General features: G+C 46.4%; 1 protein-coding gene across 2 annotated transcripts in view; it reads left to right on the forward strand.

Moving 5' to 3' along the window:
* The window catches only part of B4GALT2 (beta-1,4-galactosyltransferase 2), a 126621-nt gene that overhangs the window by 32035 nt on the left and 70350 nt on the right, over positions 1-24236 (forward strand). The window contains exons 1-2 of one of the 2 annotated variants that reach the window (XM_073593975.1): positions 9535-9765; positions 18685-19089. In XM_073593975.1, the coding sequence (XP_073450076.1) occupies positions 18768-19089 (322 nt within the window). In that variant the 5' untranslated portion in view covers positions 9535-9765; positions 18685-18767. Of the gene's footprint in view, positions 1-9534; positions 9766-18684; positions 19090-24236 lie in introns of those variants that run through there. The other variant, XM_073593973.1, reaches the window with a different exon arrangement.

Raw genomic sequence — 24236 nt, forward strand, 5'->3', positions numbered from 1 at the left:
TGGTAAAGGAAAAAATGGCGCTCTCCCACATTCAGCCGGTGTTCTCAGATAAATTATGAAAGGGAAAAAATGGGCTCCGTAGTGTAGTAAGTTAAAATATTTTAATAAAAACGCTATAGTGACTTACATGGAGTAAAGAGCGATCAGCGATAAAAGTACAGGCTTCTGGGTTCGGCCATACCCTGGAAGCAGCGGCACCTGGCTCCTCCCTCCCTGATGCGTTGCGTCACACCACACGTGACTTTATCAAATATATTTATATCATGTTTTTATCATGATTTGGTTGGAGTTATTACACCGTGACTGAGGTAGCGCTACATAATTTTATTACACTTGTAAAGGTTCGTGTTTTTTCACTTTAATGCATCCTATGCCCCCCCCCCCCTGTCTTACTTACCTGAACCCTCGAACTTGTCCCACAGGGATGCGCCGTCTCTCGGCTAGGGGGTTCTCGGCTGTTGATTGGATAAATTGATAGCAGCGCAGCCATTGGCTCCCGCTGCTGTCAATCAAATCCAATGACGTGGCCGCCGGGGGGGTGGGGCCGAGTCCTGCATTCTATGGACCCGGGAGCGCACCCGCAAGGTAGCCCTACGGGAGAGTGCTTCACCCAGGGGGTTATCTAATGCGGGGAGGAGCCGAGAGAGCCGCCGAGGGACCCCAGAAGACCAGGTTCGGGGCCACCCTGTGCAAAATGAGTTGCACAGTGGACGTAAGTATGACATGTTTGTTATTTAAAAAAAAAAAATAATAATTTAACTTTAGTGTCACTTTAACACTATATACAGCGTAATATCTAATTCTATATAAAGATATAAAAGAAAAATAAATAATATCTAATTATATATAAGGATAGAAAAGAAACCTATATAATTAGATATTACGGTATTTATTTTTCTTTTCTATCCTTATATATAATTAGATATTATTTATTTTGTTTCTTTTCTATATTTATATGATCTTAGATATTTATGTTTCTTTTCTATCCTTTATATATAATTAGATATTATTTGTTTCTTTTCTATCCTTTATATATAATTAGATATTATACTGTATATAGTGTTATGTCTTCTTTATATCCTTTTATATAATTAGATATTTTGTTTCTTTTCTATCCTTCTATTTTATTGCTTTCATTATCACCCGGCATGATGTATATTCTCTCCGGGTAAATCTCCTCATGTCGGAATATTCCTTGGCGGGTCCCTCTGTTAGTATTCTGTCATTTCATCACATTAGGAATAATCTGCACGTGTGTAAGTGTAAGATTACATGCTAGCTGTCGCACACAATGACGGCAATCACCTCTGACAGGCGTGATTTAGGGGTGTAATGCTTCGTGTCGGCAGGCTCGCCATTGTCGGCGCCTCGTGGCATTGTCACGCTGTGAAATAATGTCTCATTAGAAGGATTTATTTCCGCTCTTGATTGTTAGCACACGGGTCCGCCGCATCATTTCATAGGAAGCGCAGCCGGTCCTGACGACTCAGGCCCCGTAATTCAATGATTAGTGAGATGGTTGGAGGAGGAGGAGGATTCATGGGGTGCTCTGCTTTCCCTTCACCGGCTCCAGGAAATGTTTTCTGATTACCGGAGAATATGGGACATTAAAGGTGACCCCGGGGTCTACCCCCCCCCCCCCACGGAATGTTCAGATCCTAATAGAGTATAAATGGTCACATATAGAAAAGACATATTCAGCAGATTATCCACTTGAAGACCAGGCCTTTTCTGGGACTTTGTTTAAATATGCTAGACAATTTTGGAGACAAATACAGGGCAATCTTAGAAGAAAACCTGTTAGAGTCTACAAAAGACTTGTGACGGGGGCGGAGGTTCACCTTCCAGCAGGACAACGACCTGAAACATCCAGCCAGAGCTACAATGGAATGGTTTAGATCAAAGCATATTCATGTGTTAGAATGGCCCAGTCACAGTCCAGACCTAAATCCCATTGAGAATCTGTGGCAAGACTTGAAAATTGCTGTTCACAGACGCTCTCCATCCAATCTGACAGAGCTTGAGATATTTTACAAAGAAGAATGGGCAAAAATGTCCTCTCTAGATGTGCAAAGCTGGTAGAGACATCCCCAAAAAGACTTGTAGAGAAAGGGGGTTCTACAAAGTATTGACTCCGGGGGGCGCCGTACAAATGCCCTCTCCCCCACACTTTTCACATATTTGTATCATTTATCATTTTCCTTCCACTTCACAATTATGTGCCACTTTGTGTTGGTCAATCACAAAAAAATCCCCATAAAATACATTTACGTAAATTTTCCAGGGGTATGAATACTTTTTCAAGGCACTGTATATGACCATTTTTCATAAGTTTAAACATTATAATATATAATTTTTTATTGTTTGTTGAGCGCGGCACTGTTTTGTATTTCTGTGAGTTTTGTCATCTCCTAGTCAAGCTGCTTAAAAAAAAAAAAAAAACTTCCTAGTGCTCACTGTACCGTGTGTTTAGGCATTTACAGTTTTATTGGCTTAGCATGTTGAAGGTGAATCCAGCTCGAGACCAGGACCCCTTTCCCCCTCCTCCCTCTCATCCCCCTCATCCCCCTCCTCCCTCTCCTCCCCCTCCTCCCCCTCCTCCCTCTTCCTCTTCTCCCTCTTCCTCTTCTCCCTCTTTCCTCTTCTCCCTCTTCCCTCTTCCCTCTTCTCCCTCTTCCCTCTTCTCCCTCTTCCCTCTTCTCCCTCTTCCCTCTTCTCCCTCTCCCTCTTCCTCTTCTCCCTCTTCTCCCTCTCCTCCCTCTTCTCCCTCTCCTCCCTCTTCTCCCTCTCCTCCCTCTCCTCCCTCTCCTCCCTCTCCTCCCCTGCTCCCTCTCCTCCCTCTTCTCCCTCTCTTCCCCTTCTCCCTCTCCTCCCTCTTCTCCCTCTCCTCCCTCTTCTCCCTCTCCTCCCTCTTCTCCCTCTCCTCCCTCTTCTCCCTCTCCTCCCCCTCCTCCCCCTCCTCCCTCTCTTCCCCTGCTCCCTCTCCTCCCTCTTCTCCCTCTCTTCCCCTTCTCCCTCTCTTCCCCTTCTCCCTCTCCTCCCTCTTCTCCCTCTCCTCCCTCTTCTCCCTCTCCACCCTCTTCTCCCTCTCCTCCCTCTTCTCCCTCTCCTCCCTCTTCTCCCTCTCCTCCCTCTTCTCCCTCTCCTCCCCCTCCTCCCCCTTCTCCCCCTCCTCCCTCTCTTCCCCTCTTCCCTCTCCTCCTTCTCTTCCCTTCTTCACCCCCCATCTATTATTCCTCTTTACCTTTTTTATTTTGTTACTCCAACTTGGCATTGCAGCACATCTTGTTCTGGATGATCATCCCTGTTGTTTTTATTATGAGCGAATCGGATGTTCCGTCCATTTCCTGTTATTTGTTGGGTGTTTGTCATTTGTATTAGATATCTACTGTCAGTACTTGTTCTATTTTATTTGTAAAAAACATTTCCCTCAATAAACAAATATTGAACAACAACAAAAATACAACAAAATACCAATCATGTACATAATAAAAGGTGCAGCGCTAAACCTTCATATATACCTTGTGCAAAATCCTGTGTTCAACCAAATACATTTATGATAAACCTATAATTTGTTAAAATGTAGGTACTATGTTTTTGAAATTATAACCATTAAATTATAACCTTCAAACCATTCGGCGTCCTAAATATCTGTGCAAACTCCAAAGATTATTACTCCATAATATTAAATGTTAAAATACCTAAAACAAGAAGGTTACAGTGCATCCAGAAAGTATTCACAGCGCTTCACTTTTTCCACTTTTTGTTATGTTACAATTTATTAAAAATAAAAAACAAACAAAAAATCCCATGTACATAAGTATCCCAGGCTCCTCCCACGTACATAAGTATCCCAGGCTCCTCCCACGTACATAAGTATCCCAGGCTCCTCCCACGTACATAAGTATCCCAGGCTCCTCCCACGTACATAAGTATCCCAGGCTCCTCCCACGTACATAAGTATCCCAGGCTCCTCCCACGTACATAAGTATCCCAGGCTCCTCCCATGTACATAATTATCACAGCCTTTGCTCAATACTTTGGTGAAGCTCCTTTGGCACCAATTACAGCCTCAAGTCTTGTTGAGTATGATGCTACAAGCTTGGTACACCTTTTTTGGCAGTTTCTCCCATTTTTCTTTGCAGGACCTCTAAAGCTCCATGAGGTTGGATGGGGAGTGTCGGTGCACAGCCATTTTCAGATCTCTCCAGAGATGTTCAATCGGGTTCAAGTCTGGGCTCTGGCTGGACCACTCAAGGACATTCACAGAGTTGTCCCGGAGCCGCTCCTTTGTTATCTTGGCTGTGTGCTTAGGGTGGTTGTCCTGTTGGAGGATAAACCTTCGTCCCAGTCTCAGGTCCAGAGCGCTCTGGAGCAGGTTTTCATTAAAAATGTCTCTGCACATTGCTGCATTCATCTTTCCCTCAATCCTGACGGTCTCCCAGTTCCATCCACTGAAAAATATCCCCCCAGCATGATGCTGCCACCACCATGCTTCACTGTAGGGATGGTATTGGCCAGGTGAAGAGCGGTGCCTGGTTTCCTCCAGACATGACGCTTGTCATTAATTCAGTCATTCATGGTCTGAGAGTCCTTCAGGTGCCTTTTGGCAAACTCCGGACGGGCAGTCATTTGCCTTTTACTGAGGAGTGGCTTCCATCTGGCCACTCTACCATACAGGCCTGATTGGTGGAGTGTTGCAAAGATGATTGTTTTTCTGGAAGGTTCTCCTCTCTCCACAGAGAAACACTGGAGCTCTGTCAGAGTGTCCATCGGGTTCTTGGTCACCTCCCTGACTAAGGCCCTTCTCCCCCGATTGCTCAGTTTGGCCAGGCAGCCCACTCTAGGAAGAGTCCTGGTGGTTCCAAACTTCTTCCATCTACAGATGATGAAGGCCACTGTGCTCATTGGGATCTTCAATGCTGCAGAAATGCTTCTGTACCCTTCCCACGATCTGTGCCTCCATACAATCCTGTCTCCGAGGTATACAGGCCATGCCTTGGACTTCATGGCTTGGTTTGTGCTCTGACATGCACTGTTACCTGTGGGACCTTCTATAGACAGGTGTGTGCCTTTCCAAATCATGTCCAATCAACTGAATTTACCACAGGTGGACTCCAATCAAGTTGTAGAAACATCTCAAGGATGATCACAGGAAACAGAAGGCACCTGAGCTCAATTCTGAGTGTCATGGGAGGAGCCTGTGATACTTATGTACATGGGAGGAGTCTGTGATACTTCTGTACATGGGAGAAGCCTGTGATACTTATATACATGGGAGGAGCCTGTGATACTTCTGTACATGGGAGGAGTCTGTGATACTTCTGTACATGGGAGAAGCCTGTGATACTTATATACATGGGAGGAGCCTGTGATACTTCTGTACATGGGAGGAGCCTGTGATACTTCTGTACATGGGAGGAGTCTGTGATACTTCTGTACATGGGAGGGGCCTGTGATACTTCTGTACATGGGAGGGGCCTGTGGTACTTCTGTACATGGGAGGGGCCTGTGATACTTCTGTACATGGGAGGGGCCTGTGATACTTCTGTACATGGGAGGGGCCTGTGATACTTCTGTACATGGGAGGGGCCTGTGATACTTCTGTACATGGGAGGGGCCTGTGATACTTCTGTACATGGGAGGGGCCTGTGATACTTATGTACGTGGGAGGAGCCTGTGATACTTATGTACGTGGGAGGAGCCTGTGATACTTATGTACATTGGATTTTTTTTTGTTTTTTTTAATTTTTAATACATTTGCAAAGATTTCAAACAAACTTCTTTCACGTTGTCACTGTGGGGAATTGTTTGTAGAATTTTGAGGAAAATAATGCATTTAATCAATTATGGAATAAGGCTGTAATTTAACAAAATGTGGTAAAAGTGAAGCGCTGTGAATATGTTCCGAATGCACTGTATATAAATAACACTGTGAAACAATGTATCTAAAAAATATCCACTTTTAAAAATATTGTGCTCAGAATAATGATACTGCACGGTTCACAAACAACGTGTCCATAATAATTATTTATAAATCCCCCAAAAAAGTAGTTTTTGTTTAATTTGGATTTATGAATAATTATTATGTACACGTAGGCCTTTAGCAGAGTTTAGGAGCTGCTGCAGTTAGGTGAGGTCCAACCTCCCTCTCCTGAACGTGTAGGAACGCTTGACTGCTGGCCACGGGAGAACGCAAATTTGCTGCCTTTTGTGTTTTTCCCGTGGCCGTGGTAAATGTAGACACATACAACAGGGCATTACCAGGTTCCAAAGTCCGGGCAGGGCCCTTTGCCGCTTGCAAACGACGATCACCATTGGCAGTGCTGGTGGAGGAGGCGGAGCCACGTCCAGGGGGACTGAAGTTCCTCTTGCAGGATGGACAGTTTTGTGTGCATGCAGTGTGCATGGTGCACCCATATTATCTCCCCTTTGCGGGTCACACTGCAGTGTATAGAGATGAACCAGCCACAGAGGGAAAAAAAACGGGATTTCTACTTGACATGCATTTTCATGCAGCAAAATGCCGGAATTTTGCTGATTGCATCAGAACAGCCGAGTGTGACGGCCCGGGCCTGGAGGGATCTCCGCATCTCTTTATGGTCCTATTCACAGCAGTGCATGTACACAGGACGGTAATTGTGTTATATACTGCTGTGCGGTGCGTTGCTATGAATTGTTCAATTTTTTTTTTTTTTTTTTGATGCATCAACACATGCTAGCAGGGGTGCTCAACGTGCGGCCCTCCAGCTGCTGCGGAGCTACAAGTCCCATGAGGCATTGCAAGACTGACAGTTACAAGCAATGGCTGCTGGTGCTCAAATTTTTTGGGGGGGGGCACAGACAAACTGAAAAATACTGAACCCCCCCCCATCAATTGCAGCCTCACTGTGCCCATCAAATGCAGCCACTTGCGCCCATCATATGCAGCCACTTGCGCCCATCATATGCAGCCACGTGTGCCCATCATATGCAGCCACTTGCGCCCATCGAATGCAGCCACTTGCGCCCATCGAATGCAGCCACTTGCGCCCATCGAATGCAGCCACTTGCGCCCATCGAATGCAGCCACTTGCGCCCATCGCACGCAGCCACTTGCGCCCATCGCACGCAGCCACTGTGCCCATCGCACGCAGCCACTGTGCCCATCGCACGCAGCCACTGTGCCCATCGCACGCAGCCACTGTGCCCATCGCACGCAGCCACTGTGCCCATCGCACGCAGCCACTGTGCCCATCGCACGCTGCCACTGTGCCCATCATATGCAGCCACTTGTGCCCATCAAATGCAGCCAGGCGTGTCCCCCGGCTTGGCTGTCACTTCACTAACCCCCCTCCACGGCTGGTCCGGTGGCACTTACCAAGTGACGGGGCTTCCTCCTTCTCTTCTGTAGTAGCGGGAAGTGGCGGCTGTGGCCCCTGTGTCCCCTCGGCTCCTCAGGTTTCATCTGCCGTGTCTCCTCTTCCGCCAAAGCGTTAGGCATCCAATAGGATCGCCTAATGCTTTGGCCAGTCGGGAGACAGGTCTCACTGACCTGCCTGCTGATTGGCAGGGAGGACCGTTTGTGTGAAAATTGCGAAAATGAATTCGCTATGCCACACAACAGGGTGGGATCGGGACGCAGTGCTCTGCACCATGAGCCCACCCTATTTTGAAGCCTATTGGAGCCTCTGGCTCTATTCACATGCTTCAAAATACACCCCCCCATCTCCGTATTTCATGTGTCCGGCGTCCTGAAAGGGGCCGGGCACATGAATAGGGAGGGCAGCAGAGGTGTCGGGGGGGGGGGGGGGGCGCGGCGGCGCCCGTGCGCCCACAATGCACGGGCCGCCACTGGACTTACAAGAATGACTTCCAGAGGCATGATGGGACTTGTAGTTCCTGCAACAGCTGGAGGGCCACAGGGTGAGCACCCAACTCATGTAGGATCTATTGATGACAACCCATGAATGCCGACAACACGCGGAGAAGTGTGACTCTAGAGTGTGACTCTTGAGGCGGCTCCTCTATTTTGGGTGTGCGTTAATCCGGATTTTCACCTTTCCATGTGTGTCGTTAAGGAAGTTTTTTCTTTTATTTCCTTTTTCAACAATCGGGCCCCCGCTCACACTTTGTGTAGCTCGAAGCTCAAAAACGCACAACAAATCAAAAAACGTACATGAGCTACTTTTCAGGCAGGACCGAGCGGTTTTGTCTCCGTAGACGTCAATGGAATCTCTTAAAAAGGCACGCCGTGCGCTTTTTTTTTTTCCAAGCGATTTGTCGCACGTTTTCTGCTCACACAGCAGCTCTCTGCTCCTTTTTTTTCAGCAGCACTCCACACCTTTTTAGTTGAAAAAACACCTGAAAAAATATGTCTGACAAAAAGCTGCACAAATGTGCAATTCTGCTCCAAAAAAAAAAAAACACAAAAAAAAAAACTCTTAGAAAAAATGCTTGAAATTCTGACGCTTTGGCTGCATTCACACCCAAGCGTTGTCATGTCTTTGAGCGTGTTTTTCAGTGTTTGAATGTGCGTTTTCGAGCGTTGTGTACAGCATTTTTAAAGCTTTTTTTGAGCTTTTGCGTTTTCTTTTTTTTTTTTTAATTAGCCAATAGAGAAAAATATCATCTGTTCATCAATATTCATCATTTTGTTGTTTTTCAACTTTTTCACCACTTTTATTATTTATTTATTATTTTTTTGTAACGGGTTAAATCATTTATTTATTTATTGACTTAGGGTTAGGGGTTAATATCAGGGTTAGAGCTGCACGATTCTGGCCAAAATGAGAATCACAATTTTTTTTGCTTAGAATAAAGATCACAAATCTCGCGGCATAACATCTTCTTTCATATTATACAAAAAAAAAAAATTGGGGCTAACTTTACTGTTTAGTTTTTTTTTTTAATTCATTAAAGTGTATTTTTTTTTCCAAAATATTTGCATTTCAAAGACCGTTGCGCAAATACAGTGTGACATAAAATATTGCAACAACCAACATTTTATTCTCTGACAATCCGAGCAAACAATTATTAGAAAGTAAAAATATAGAAATAAAAATAGAAATCCCCAGCATATGTGCATAAAAAGTCCAAAAAAGGAAAAAAAGAAAACTTTTTTGTGTGTAGAAAACAAGGACTTATGAAAAATGAGTGTCCAAAATCAAAAAGTCCTAAAAGTGTGTCCTTCTGGTGAAGAAAAGCATAGTCTCAGCATTAACTGATAGTGTCCCGTCCTTCACTGCACCCCCACTCGTGCTTGCACTCACCGAACTGCCTAACCCCTAACAATCCTGCGATGGCGAAACCGGGAAGTGATCCTCCGTCCGGGGGTGTTTATCCTGCTAGGTTAAATTAGATGAGTTCAGTATGTGGTGAAAATCGCCAGTCCTGGAGTCTCATAAATGTCCTATTTGGCATCCTGTTTTCCCTTTCCAGCCTGTGGCACTGGTCTGATCTTATAGTGATCCAGAGAAGACTGGGAAGCAGGAAACGAAAAGCAGCTGGTCACGACTCACGACTGCTTTTCGTTTCCTGCTTCCTGGTTCCCAGTCTTCTCTGGATCCCTATAAGATCAGACCAGTGCCACAGGCTGCAAAGGGAAAACAGAATGCCAAATAGGACATTTATGAGACTCCAGGACTGGCGATTTTCACCACATACTGAACTCATCTAATTTAACCTAGCAGGATAAACACCCCCGGACGGAGGATCACTTCCCGGTTTCGCCATCGCAGGATTGTCTACATATGCCTTTTACCCCTGCAGGGGTTAGGCAGTCCGGTGAGTGCAAGCACGAGTGGGGGTGCAGTGAAGGACGGGACACTATCAGTTAATGCTGAGACTATGCTTTTCTTCACCAGAAGGACACACTTTTAGGACTTTTTGATTTTGGACACTCATTTTTCATAAGTCCTTGTTTTCTACACACAAAAAATGTTTTTCTTTTTTTCCTTTTTTGGACTTTTTATGCACATATGCTGGGGATTTCTATTTTTATTTCTATATTTTTACTTTCTAATAATTGTTTGCTCGGATTGTCAAATATTGGTTTGATTGCCACAATTGTTTATATATTGGATCATGTTTTTTCTGCCATTTTCCAGCTAATTCTTTATACACTATATAATTATTTGGTATAATGATATTTTCGCATATATTTTAGGAGCATGTTGCACTTTATCACATTACACCTATTAGGTGCACTGTTTACACTTGAGATACCTCAGCCCTTGCAAACACATTTGTTACATGCACAATATTAATATTTGGTACACGCATTTACAAATCTTTTTTGCACTCGTATGAATCACTACCTATGCACATATAGCTGGACAGCGCCAATTCCCCTGTTTATAACTTTTTTACTTTTTGGATTTCACCTCGGTGATTTTCATTTATAGGGGGGCAGCAGTCATTCCTTGTTTCTATACTCCTAAACGCAGAATTACTGTCATAAAAACATTTTATTCTCTATTCTCCAAAATATAATGATTGGGTTTTCTAGCAAAAAAATAATGATTTTAACTGAAAAGCACAAGTATCAGAAAAAGGTTTAGTCCGGGGGGAGGCAACCTTTTCAGCGCAGTGTGCCGAAAAATGTTTTAAAAAAAAAAATTGACGTGCCGATTTTATAACCAAAAAATGTCAACTTCACACTCTCAATCACGAAAAGGATTTTTTCTGAAGTAAATGCTGCAAACTACAGTACTGTAGTAATGAGAAAGTAACATCCTGCACCCTCCCTCCTCAGATCAGCCCCAATTCCTGCAACTCCACACCTCCGATCACTGTCCCCCTGCAAATCTGTTTTATTGCTGCACCCCCTGCTCATCTGCCCCACCACTGTAACCCCCTGCACATCTGCCCCACCACTGTACATCTGCCCCACCGCTGTACTACCCTGTACATCTGCCCCACCGCTGTACTACCCTGTACATCTGCCCCACCACTATACCCCCTTTTCTCATCTGCCCCACCAATGTACCCCCACCACTGTAACCCCCTGCACATTTTCCCTACCACTGTTCCCCCCTGTACATCTGCCCCACCTCTGTACCCCCCTGTACATCTGCCCCACCTCTGTACCCCCCTGTACATCTGCCCCACCTCTGTACCCCCCTTTACATCTGCCCCACCTCTGTATCTCCTTTTACATCTGCCCCACCTCTGTACCCCCCGTACATCTGCCCCACCTCTGTACCTTCATGCACATCTGCCCCACCTCTGTACCCCCCTGTACATCTGCCCCACCTCTGTACCCCCCCGTACATCTGCCCCACCTCTGTACCTTCATGCACATCTGCCCCACCTCTGTACCCCCCTGTACATCTGCCCCACCTCTCTACCTTCATGCACATCTGCCCCACCACTGTACCCCCTTGCTCTTCTGTTCCACCACTGTAACCCCCCTGCTCATCTGCTCCATCAATGTACCCCTTTTCTCATCTGCCCCACCACTGTACCTGAATGCACATCTGCACCACCTCCATATCCCTATACTCTTCTGTCTCACTACTGAATCACCTTCTCATCTGTCCTAACACTGAACCCATCTGCTCATCTGCCCCACCACTGTAACCTGCTTTTTTTCATCTGCCCCACCAATGTATCCCCTGCTTCTGTCCATCTGCTGAACCCCCTCCTCATCTGTTTTACCACTGTACCTACCTGCTCATTTTCCCCACCGCTGCACCCTCTTCTCATCTATGATATATGTGATATGCAGAGTGGTGAAAGGAAGCAGAGATGAGACACATCTACCTGTCCTGGCACACTCATCCTATGGGACGTGCGTGATGTATGGGATGTGTGGGACGTGTGTGATGTATGGGACGTGTGTGATGTATGGGATGCATGAGATGTATGGGATGTGTGGGACGTGTGTGATGTATGGGATGCATAGGATGTATGGGATGTATCTGATGTATGGGATGTGTGGGACGTGTGTGATGTATGGGATGTGTGGGATGTATGGGACGTATGGGATGTATAGGATGTATGGGATGTCGCATACAAGCATTTGGAATGGATGCGCAATGATGAGCTTAGGTCAGGGGCATTTTCTGAAAGCAGTGGGCCTGTGTGCAGGATCATAAGTTGGGCCCCTGCAGCTGAGAGAAAGTGGTTGGGTGTGATTTTCATTACGCTGAATACTGGCTGTGGACACAGAGTATCGGGGTTCAGTAGTAAGGGACACAGAGTGTCGGGGTTCAGTAGTAAATGGCGGAAAGGTTCAGGAATAATTTCAACAAAGTTCCCAGAAGCTCAACAGTAATTCCACAACCTGTCACCTGATTGGGGTTTTCTCATTTACAGTGAAATCCCTTCTTTCTGTGATTGGTAGTGGCAATCCAGCGAGTCATCTTCCTCCAGATGGTGGGCGGGGCTAGCAGGACTGTGATTGGCTTTATCAGTGGCCAATCACAGTCTTCCTCCTCCTGGAAACGGAACTCCAGTAGAACTGCACCCAGTCTCTTCCCCATCACAAGAGCTGACGATCGCAGATACAGCAAAGTTAGAGAACCGAGCAATGTTTCCCATCTTCAATGTGTGGGGGGCAGTGCCTCCCCCTCGGTGCAGGTGCGGCATGAGTGATTCTGAAATTGGAATGCATTAGTGTCTCACTGACACTTCCCTGCACTGCTCTGCTGATGGGGAAGGGAGTCGAGTGCTGGCAAAAGAGGCTTCGCATGCCGCTTGCTGCACCAGTGCCGGGGGGTTGCCTACCCCTGGTTTATTCTTTAAGTGTTTAAACTTCCCTCATTTACAGACCGAAGTTCATTCCGTTGATCTAAAGAACAAAACATTACAATGTTTATAGTTAGCTCAGGGCTGAGGGTTGTTGTGAAACTTGGCAGACTGCCTGGTTTATTTTTAATTATTTTTTTTGACAGCCATCGGCTTGGGCAGAGAACTCTGCATAGAATCGGGAAAATGCTTTGTTGAGATTGTGAGGGGGGGGGGGAAATTGTGATCTTGATTCTTAATGATTAATCGTGCAGCCCTAATTAGGGTTAGGGGTTAATATTAGGGTCAAGGGTTGGGGTTAGAGTTTTTTTAATTAATTTATTTTTATTTATTTATTTTTTTTGTTAGGGGTTAAATAATTTATTTAGTTAGGGTTAGGGGTTAATAATAGGAGTTAATGTTAGGGTCAAGGGATGTGGTTGGAGTTTTTTTTATTTATTTTTATTATTTATTTGTTATTATTATTCGTTTTCATTTAATTTTTGCATTTGAGCAGAAAAATGCAAAAAAAAAGTGCGATAAAACACTTGAATCAAGCGTTTCCATGCATTTCTATGTAAAAAAAAAAAAAAAGCTTCAAAAAGGCCCCAAACTTCGCGATTCGAGCTCCAGGACTTTTTTGAGCTTCAAGCATTTTGGCTTCAGGCGACTTATAGAGAAGATGTGAACCGTCTCCATAGAGAATCATTGATTTAAATTTTTTTTCCTCCTCCAGCGTTTTGGAGCTTCCAGCTTCATGCTCTGCCGTTGTCAGCACAAGGCCCCATAACATTATCAATGCATCAACAGACAACCTGCATGCGATGTGAATGAGCCCCGTTCAGTAATGTCGGACCTTGTCTGCATTGACGTGCCATAAAACATTCCGGTGTAAATGGGCTGGCACTCGTTTCCAGGTTGGGGGGCTCCGCTCACATCCACCCCGCAGGACCAATTATCTCTGTAAACGATCGACGCAGAGGTCTCTTCGCCATTCTTCTTTCTGTCCTCGTGACTTTAGGATCAATTTACTTCGGGCCCCTGATGTCACTTTGTGGAGTAATGGCGTTCAGGATCTAGCTGTACTGGAGGGGGCCCAGTCCCTTGGGGCACAGATGTGAGTGCGCCGTGCTGATTGGCCAAAAATAGTGCGGGTGCGTCTTCGTGTCATGAGGCTCGTTATAAACCCGTTCAAAGTGATTGGACCGCTTTAAAGTGATGCTAAACAAGCTCTGTGTAATGTACATTCTCCCTTCTATTCCTGTATGGGGGTGACAGCACTTCAATTCTTCATGTGTTATTTGTATACCTTTTTATATATTTGTATACGTTTAAATATTTTCAATAAAATCTATATTGTGAACATTTTTTTTTTTTTTAAATCTAAGTACTGTACCTTTTTAACTAATGGATATCCAGCTGTCACATGACCCAGCTCTCTCCCAGCCTGTCTGCAGGGAAACATAAGCAGGAGGAGCTTCTAGTCCTCTGCTGGTCACATGCTCAAAATATTTAAAAAGAAAAAAACAGCTTTTGGAATTCAGAGTAAAAATAAATTAACCACTTGACCACCGGGTACCTAAACCCCCTTCCTAATCCTTTCCTCTCACATTTTGAATGACAATTACTCAGTCATGCAACACTGTACCTATATGACATTTTTGTCATATTTTTTCACACAAATAGAGCTTTTCTTTTGGTGGTATTTAATCACCTCTGTTTTTTTTATTTTTTGCGCTATAAGAAGAAAAAAGACCAAAAAATCTGTAAAAAAAAAAAAAAAAATGCATTTTTCTCCTTTTATGTACAAATTTTGCAAATTAGTAATTTTTTCTTCATAAACTTTGGGCAAAATTTATACTGCTACATATCTTTGGTAATAATAATCCAAATCGGTGTATATTATTTGGTCTTTGTTATAGAGTCCACAAGCTATGGTGCCAATCACTGAAAATTGATCAGACCTGATGTACTGAAGGCCTCATCTCATTTCTTGAGACCCTAACAAGCCAGGAAAGTACAAATACCCCCCAAATGACCCCTTTTTGGAAAGTAGACATTCCAAGGTATTTAGTAAGAGGCATACTGAGTTTTTTGAAGTTGTAATTTTTTTCCCACAATTCTTTGCAAAATCAAGATTTTTTTTTTTTTCACAAAATTGTCATATTATCAGGTTATTTCTCACACACAGCATATGCATACCACAAATTACACCCCAAAACACATTCTACTACTCCTCCTGAGTATGGCAATACTACATGTTTGAGACTTTTACACAGCCTGGCCACATACAGAGGCCCAACATGCAGGGAGCACCATCAGGGGTTCTACGAGCATAAATTACACATCTAATTTCTTGACTACCTCTTACACTTTTGAAGGCCCTGGAGCACCAGGACAATGGAAACGCACCAAAAATTACCCCATTTTGGAAAGAAAACAACCCAATGTATAATCTATGAGTCCTAATGAGTCTTTTGAACATGTCATTTATTTCTACAAGTTTTTGGAAAATATGTTTGTTTTTTTTTTACACAAAGTTGTCGATTTATACAATATTTCTAACACATAGCATATACATATCAAAAATTACACCCCAAAAAAGATTCCCCTACTCCTCCTGAGTACGGCGATACCACATGTGTGAGACTTTTGCACAGCGTGGCCACATACAGAGGCCCAACATGCAGGGAGCACCTTCAGGTGTTCTAGGGGCATAAATGTCAAATCTAATTTGACTACCTATTACACTTTCGTGAGGCACTCCTAATGGATGAGAACTGATGTGGCACGGATAAGCATGAATGGGGATGGATGAGCCGTGGATAGGGATGGCTGAGTATAGATGAGATGACTGAGCATGAATGAGAGTGGCTGGGTACGGCCGGGTAAGGCTGGGTATGGATGGGGGTGGATGGGATGGCTGAGCATAGATGGATGAGTATTGCTGAGTATGGATGGATGGCTGAGCATGGATGAATATTGCTGCTTAGGGATGGATGGCTGAGCATGGATGGATGGATGGATGAGTATTGCTGAGCATGGATGGATGGATGAGTATTGCTGAGGATAGATGGATGAGTATTGCTGAGGATGGATGAATGGATGAGTATTGCTGATGATGGATGGATGAGGATGGATGGATGAGTATTGCTGAGGATGGATGGATGAGTATTGCTGAGGATGGATGGATGAGTATTGCTGAGGATGGATGGATGAGTATTGCTGAGGATGGATGGATAAGTATTGCTGAGTATGGATGGATGGATGAGCATGGATAGATGAGGCTGGAATTGTCACAGATCAGCGCTGTGGGCACTACACATCCAGCCCACAGCGCTGCTGCACCCGATCTCTCCCCTCTTCGCTCACACTGTACCGATCGGTACATAGAGGGGAGAGAGGAACCGGATATGACGCTGGTTTGTTTACAAGTGATCGCTTTGTCATTTGATGTAGCAATCACGTGATAAACAGCTGCTGTCAGCAGCCATTTACCGTGATCAATGACGGTCACGGATATTCCCGGGTACGCGCCCCCAGGGGGCGCGATTCTGGGAGGACCTCAATGTATGCCCTCCCAGAGTTTGAGACGCGCTGTATTCAGCTATGGCGCGGTCGTTAAGTGGTTAATAAATATCAATAAACTGTTTTAGATTGTCATACAATGACAGTGCCTTGCAAAAGTATTCGCCCCCCTTGGCATTTTTCGTGTTTTGTTGCCTCACATCCTGGAATTAACATGGATTGTTTGAGGATTTGCATCATTTAATTTACAGAACACGCCCACAACTTAGATGTTTTTTTGTTTTTTTTTATTGTGAAGCAAACAACAAATAGGACAAAATAACAGAAAAAGTCAATGTGCATAAGTATTCACCCCCCTAAAGTCAATACTTTGTAGAGCCACCTTTTGCGGCTATCACAGCTCCAAGTCTCTTTGGATAAGTCTCTATGAGTTGCCAAATCTTACCACTGGGATTTTTGCCCATTCCTCCTTGCAAAACTGCTCCAGCTCCTTCAAGTTGGATGGTTTGCGCTTGTGAACAGCAATCTTTAAGTCTGACCACAGATTTTCTATTGGATTGAGGTCTGGGCTTTGACTAGGCTATTCCAACACATTTATATGTTTCCCCTTAAACCACTCAAGTGTTGCTTTAGCAGTGTGTTTGGGGTCATTGTCCTGCTGGAAGGTGAACCTCCGTCCTAGCCTCAAATCACACACAGAGTGGTACAGGTTTTGCTCAAGGATATCCCTGTATTTAGCACCATCCATCTTTCCCTCAACTCTGACCAGTTTCCCAGTCCTGACTGCTGCAAAACATCCCCACAGCATGATGCTGCCACCACCATGTTTCACAGTGGGGATGGTGTTCTTTGGGTGATGTGATGTGTTGGGTTTGCGCCAGACATAGCCGCACGGCAGCGGCGGGTGCCAGTAGAGGGGATTGCACAGTCTCTCTACAGCCAGGTGCGTGTGTGTATATAAAGCCTAATACAATAAAACGCTCATTGAAGCAGAGTTCCACCCAAAAAGTGGACCTCCACTCATCTGCTCCCCCCCCCCCTCTGGTGCCACGTTTGGCACCTTTTGGGGGGGGGGGGGGTGGAGTGGATACCTGTCAAAAACAGGCACCCGCTCCCACTTCAGTGTAACGGCGCATCATTTGCAGACCCTCTTCCTTCAGCCCCCCATTGCCTTCTGGGAGACACACAAAGGCCCCAGAAGACAGGGGGACCATTTAGAAAGAGCAGAGCAATTCACGCATGCGTGGTAGGATACAGGCTGTGAAGCTGCAAGGCTTCACTTCCTGACTCCCTTAATAAGGATGCCGGCGCCTCCACCCAGAGCCGATGGACGGATCAGATCAGGGTGCCGACATCGCGGGATCCCTGGACAGGTAAGTGTTCTTATATTAAAAGTCAGCAGCTACAGGAGTTGTACAGCGTTTGTAGCTGCTGACTTTTATTTTATTTTTTTTTTTTTTAATGCAGGCCGGAACTCCTCTCTAACACAAATCCAAAGGCGTGAATAGAGTCCAGTACAATATTCTGCTTATTTAGTCAATTCAGAGTTTTATATAGTAAAATCGTGGTCGGCACATCCATTCATATCCTTCCATAAAAGGTGCAGATTTTTTTATAATATGTTTGCTGGTCTCAGACATGAAGTCCTCGCTGTTCATAGCGATGAGACAAAAAAATAAAAAATTATTTGAATGCTTACAAAGAGACCAGAAAGCAATGTGACCTGCACTGTGCTCTGTGCTATCCAGAAAACATGGAATGGACAGATACAGAGCACCACGCGTGTAACGGCAGCCCTTTCATTACTTTGTGGTGTGTTTTGTGTAATGAATGGGCTGTCAGTGCATCCTAACATGGCGAGAAAATCGAATGTTTCCCATTTATTAATGGACAGGAACATTTTCCTCCACACAACTGCCGCTCACTGGATATTTTCTCTTTTTCCCACCATTCTCTGTAATCCTGAGAGATAGTTGTGTGTGAAAATCCCAGACCAGCCCGCCTGGCACCAACAAACATGCCACGTTCAAAGTCACTTCCATCCTCTTTCTTCCCCATTCTGATGCTCGGTTTGAACTTCAGCAAGTCGTCTTCACCATGTCTAGATGCCTAAATGCATTGAGTTGCTGCCATGTGGTTGGCTGGTTAGCAATTTGTGTTGCCAAGCAATTGAACAGGTGTACCTAATAAAGTGGCCAGTGAGTGTATATAGTTATATAATTACAAAATGTATATACTGTAGTTACATGGTAACATTTATATAATTAGTCAGGTTAAAAAAAAGATACAAGCCAATCTAGTTCAACCAATAGAAAACCTCCATATACACAATCCTATATACACAGCGTTGGCTCTGTCAGAAACTAGCTACTATAATATAACGATATAACTAGTTACTATACCAGTATCAATATTAATCTGATTTCCTGTTTGTCTCCCGTGCAGGACGTGTACCTCATATGGGCGGCGCTGGACTCCCAGCCCTCAGGGTCACATGGTGTCCGGCCTGACCTCCCCCACGTCAGAAGATGACCAGGTTGCTGCTGGGCGTCACTCTAGAGAGGATCTGTAAGGCCGTCCTTCTACTCTGCCTTGTGCACTTCGTCATTATCATGATCCTCTACTTCGATGTCTACGCTCAACGTTTGGACTTCTTCAGCCACTTCAATGTCAGGAACTCCTCCCGCATCCACCCTTACTACAACTTCTCCCGGCCCAATGGCACCGCCCACACCTACCCCGCTGTTACCTCCGCCACAGACGTCTTTACGCCCAGCGCCAAGCTGGAACTCAACCAGACCATCACCGAGAAGCCTGTTCCTCCATGCCTGGACTCCCCAACAGGTTTGGGTAAGTTGGCATTGGGCTGTTGGGGGCTCGTTGGGTGTAAATCTTTACCTCCAATTAGAATCCATGAAGTGAGTAATATACTGTAGCAGTGAGATCTCATGGTGGAGACCATAGTATGAGTAGTATGGTGGTGAGAACTCACATGAATGGAGTCCATGGTGTGAGTAGTATGGCACTGAGAATTCGTATGAATGGAGTTCACGGTGTGAGTAGTACGGCGGTGAGGTCTCATATGAGTGGAGACCATGGTGTGCGTAATATGGCGGTGAGGCCCCATATAAGTGGAGTCCCTGGTGTGAGAAATATGGATGGTGAGGCCCCAAATAAGTGGAGTTCATAGTGTGAGTAATATGGCAGTGCGGTCTCATATGAATGGAGTCCATGGTGTGAGTAATATGGCAGTGAGGTCTCATATGAATGGAGTCCATGGTGTGAGAAATATAGTGGTGAGGTCTCATATGAATGGAATCCATGGTGTGAGAAATATAGTGGTGAGGGCTCATATGAATGGAGTCCGTGGTGTGAGAAATATGGTGGTGAGGGCTCACATGAATGGAGTCCATGATGTAAGTAATATGGCAGTGCGGTCTCATATGAATGGAGTCCATGGTTGTGAGTAGTATGGTGGTGAGGTCTCATATGAGTGGAGTCCCTGGTGTGAGAAATATTTCAGTGAGGTCCCATATAAATGCAGTGCATGGTTGTGAGAAATATGGATGGTGAGGTCTCATATGAATGGAGTCCATGGTGTGAGTAATATGGTGGGGAGGTCTCATATGAATGGAATCCATGGTGTGAGAAATATGGCAGTAAGGTCTCATATAAATGCAGTGCATGGCTGTGAGTAATATAGTGGTGAGGTCTCATATGAGTGGAGTCCATGGTGTGAGTAATATGGTGGTGAGGTCTCATGAGTGGAGTCCATAGTATAAGTGGTATAATAGTGAGGTCTCATATGAGTGGAGTCCATGGTGTGAGTAATATGGTGTAGGTCTCATTTGAATTGAGTCCATGGTGTGATTAGTATGGCGCTGAGAATTCATATGAATGGAGTCCATGGTGGAATCAGCAGAGTCCATGGTATTAGTAGTACGGTGGGGAGGTCTCATATGAGTGGAGTCCATGGTGTGAGTAGTGTGGCGCTGAGATTTCATATGAATGGAGTCCATGGTGGGAGTAGTATGGCGGTGAGTACCCATATGAGTGGAGTCCATGGTGGGAGTACTATGGCGGTGAGGACCCATATCAGCGGAGTCCATGGTATTAGTAGTATGGCGGGGAGGTCTCACATGGGTGGAGTCCTTGGTATGAGTAGTATGGTAGTGAGGTCTCATATGAGTGGAGTTCATGGTGTGAGTAGTATGGCGCTGAAATTTCATATGAACGAAGTCCATGGTGTGAGTAGTATGGCGGTGAGATCTCATAAGAGTGGAGTCCATGGTGAGAGAAATATGGAGGTGAGGTCTCATATGAGTGGAATCCATGGTGTGCGTAATATGGTGGTGAGGTCTCGTATGAGTGGAGTCCATGGTGTGAGAAACATGGTGGTGAGATCTCATATGAGTGGAGTCCATGGTGTGAGAAACATGGTGGTGAGATCTCATATGAGTGGAGTCCATGGTGTGAGAAACATTGTGGTGAGGTCTCATATGAGTGGAGTCCATGGTGTAAGTGGTATTATAGTGAGGTCTTAAATGTGTGGAGTACATGGTGTGAGAAATATGGTGGTGAGGTCTCATATGAGTGGAGTCCATGGTGTGAGTAATATGGCAGTGAGGTCTCATATGAGTGGAATCCATGGTGGGAGTAGTATGGCGGTGAGGACCCATATCAGCGGAGTCCATCGTATTAGTAGTATGATGGGGAGGTCTCATATGTGTGGAGTCCATGGTGTGAGTAGTATGGCGCTGAGATTTCATATGAATGGGGGCCATGGTGTGAGTAATATGGTGGTGAGGTCTCATATGAGTGGAGTCAGTGGTGTGAGTAATATGGCGGTGAGGTCTCATATGAATGGAGTCCATGATGTAAGTAATATGGTGGTGAGGTCTCATATGAGTGGAGTCTATGGTGTGAGTAATATGATGGCGAGGTCTCATATGAGCGGAGTCCATAGTGTGAGAAATATGGCAGTGAGGTCTCATTTGAATGGAGTCCATGGTGTAAGAAATATGGCAGTGAGGTCTCATAGGAGTGGAGTTCATGGTGTGAGAAATATTGTGGTAATTATGGAGCACTAATGCTATCCAGGAATTTTTAGTAGCCACTATGTAGGAATCTGTCAAGATTAAAATTTGGGACTTGTCATTGCTGTTTTGCTTGAGAAGTGCAGGTTCTGGATCACCTTCATCCTCCATGTTGGTGAAGGGTCATGGTACAGTCAGTAGCAGTTAGTCATATTTAACAGAACAAGTCCAGTGAAATGGGACTAACTGGCATTAGCTGCACTCTTCATTTGCACTATTGGTGAATCGGTGACATTGGACCAGGCCACCTGACTTCCACATCCTGACTCTTCCCCAGTCCCGTCCTGACTCTTCCCCAGTCCCGTCCTGACTCTTCCCCAGTCCCGTCCTGACTCTTCCCCAGTCCCGTCCTGACTCTTCCCCAGTCCCGTCCTGACTCTTCCCCAGTCCCGTCCTGACTCTTCCCCAGTCCCGTCCTGACTCTTCCTCAGTCCCGTCCTGACTCTTCCTCAGTCCCGTCCTGACTCTTCCACATGCCGACTCTTCCACATGCCGACTCTTCCACAAGCCGACTCTTCCCCAGTCTGCCCATTCTGACTCTTCCACATTCTGACTCTTCCCCAGTCCTGCCCTGACTCTTCCACATTCTGACTCTTTCCCCAGTCCTGCCCTGACTCTTCCACATTCTGACTCTTTCCCCAGTCCTGCCCTGACTCTTCCACATTCTGACTCTTTCCCCAGTCCTGCCCTGACTCTTCCACATTCTGACTCTTCCCCAGTCTGAGGATTGAAGCATGGATGAACCCTATAATCAGTGGTGGCCCCAATATGTCTACCCTGACAGGTTCCCTTTAAGGTGAGGTCCTTGCTCGCTGTGAAGTGCCGCTCCTCCATTGCTGGGCTCCGGTAGTCAGTTGCAGTGATGGGGATGGAAGGGTTAATTCCATTCTGGGTCCGGCAGTGTGAGCGGAGCAGTCAGCGCACAGCAGGCAGATTCCTAATAAGCTGGAGCGCCAGGACTGATTAATGCATTAATTACTGTGATTATGGCTGCCCCCTGAGTGGTGCCCAGTGCCCACCCTCCTCTCCGGGCTGATGACGGATTACAGTGGGCTGTGCCAGGGAAGAGTTTGTGTGCAAACCGCAGTCTGCTAAATGTTCTATCTCTGGAAAGGAGCCGACAGCTGGGTCCGCCATATTAATCACAGAGGCAAACTAGGCTGCTGCCTATGGTGGGTGAGGCTGCTCTGGGGGGTGGGAGGTGTATTTATATGTCGGGGCAGGTCTTGAGGGTTCTACGCCAAGAATAAGTCTGAGGGGAATGTATAGGATGGACATGGTCAGCAACAATACTCAGGTAGGCCGCGGTGATTAAACCATACTCAATTGGTACTAAGGGGACCAAAGTGTGCCCATCCCCCCCACCATTACACCCCCACCACCAGCCTGAACCGGTGAGACCCCATCCCCCACACCATTACACCCCCACCACCAGCCTGAACCGGTGATATCCCATCCCCCACACCATTACACCCCCACCACCAGCCTGAACCGGTGAGACCCCATCCCCCACACCATTACACCCCCACCACCAGCCTGAACCGGTGATATCCCATCCCCCACACCATTACACCCCCACCACCAGCCTGAACCGGTGATATCCCATCCCCCACACCATTACACCCCCACCACCAGCCTGAACCGGTGATATCCCATCCCCCACACCATTACACCCCCACCACCAGCCTGAACCGGTGATACCCCATCCCCCACACCATTACACCCCCACCACCAGCCTGAACCCGTGATACCCCATCCCCCACACCATTACACCCCCACCACCAGCCTGAACCAGTGATATCCCATCCCCCACACCATTACACCCCCACCACCAGCCTGAACCGGTGATATCCCATCCCCCACACCATTACACCCCCCACCACCAGCCTGAACCGGTGATATCCCATCCCCCACACCATTACACCCCACCACCAGCCTGAACCGGTGATATCCCATCCCCCACACCATTACACCCCCCACCACCAGCCTGAACCGGTGATACCCCATCCCCACACCATTACACCCCCCACCACCAGCCTGAACCGGTGATATCCCATCCCCCACACCATTACACCCCCACCACCAGCCTGAACCGGAGATATCCCATCCCCCACACCATTACACTCCCACCACCAGCCTGAACCGGTGATATCCCATCCCCCACACCATTACACCCCCACCACCAGCCTGAACCGGTGATATCCCATCCCCCACACCATTACACCCCCACCACCAGCCTGAACCGGTGATATCCCACCCCCCACACCATTACACCCCCACCACCAGCCTGAACCGGTGATATCCCCTCCCCCACACCATTACACCCCCACCACCAGCCTGAACCAGTGATATCCCATCCCCCACACCATGACACCCCCACCACCAGCCTGAACCGGTGATACCCCATCCCCCACACCATTACACCCCCACCACCAGCCTGAACCGGTGATACCCCATCCCCCACACCATTACACCCCCACCACCAGCCTGAACCAATGATATCCCATCCCCCACACCATTACACCCCCACCACCAGTCTGAACCGGTGATACCCCATCCCCCACACCATTACACCCCCACCACCAGCCTGAACCGGTGATACCCCATCCCCCACACCATTACACCCCCACCACCAGCCTGAACCGGTGATATCCCATCCCCCACACCATTACACCCCCACCACCAGCCTGAACTGGTGATATCCCATCCCCCACACCATTACACCTCCACCACCACCAGCCTGAACCGGTGATATCCCATCCCCCACACCATTACACCTCCACCACCAGCCTGAACCGGTGATATCCCATCCCCCACACCATTACACCTCCACCACCAGCCTGAACCGGTGATACCCCATCCCCCACACCATTACACCCCCCACCACCAGCCTGAACCGGT

Source organism: Aquarana catesbeiana, linkage group LG07 (genome assembly GCF_042186555.1).
Source record: "Aquarana catesbeiana isolate 2022-GZ linkage group LG07, ASM4218655v1, whole genome shotgun sequence".
NCBI classification, from domain to species: domain Eukaryota; kingdom Metazoa; phylum Chordata; class Amphibia; order Anura; family Ranidae; genus Aquarana; species Aquarana catesbeiana.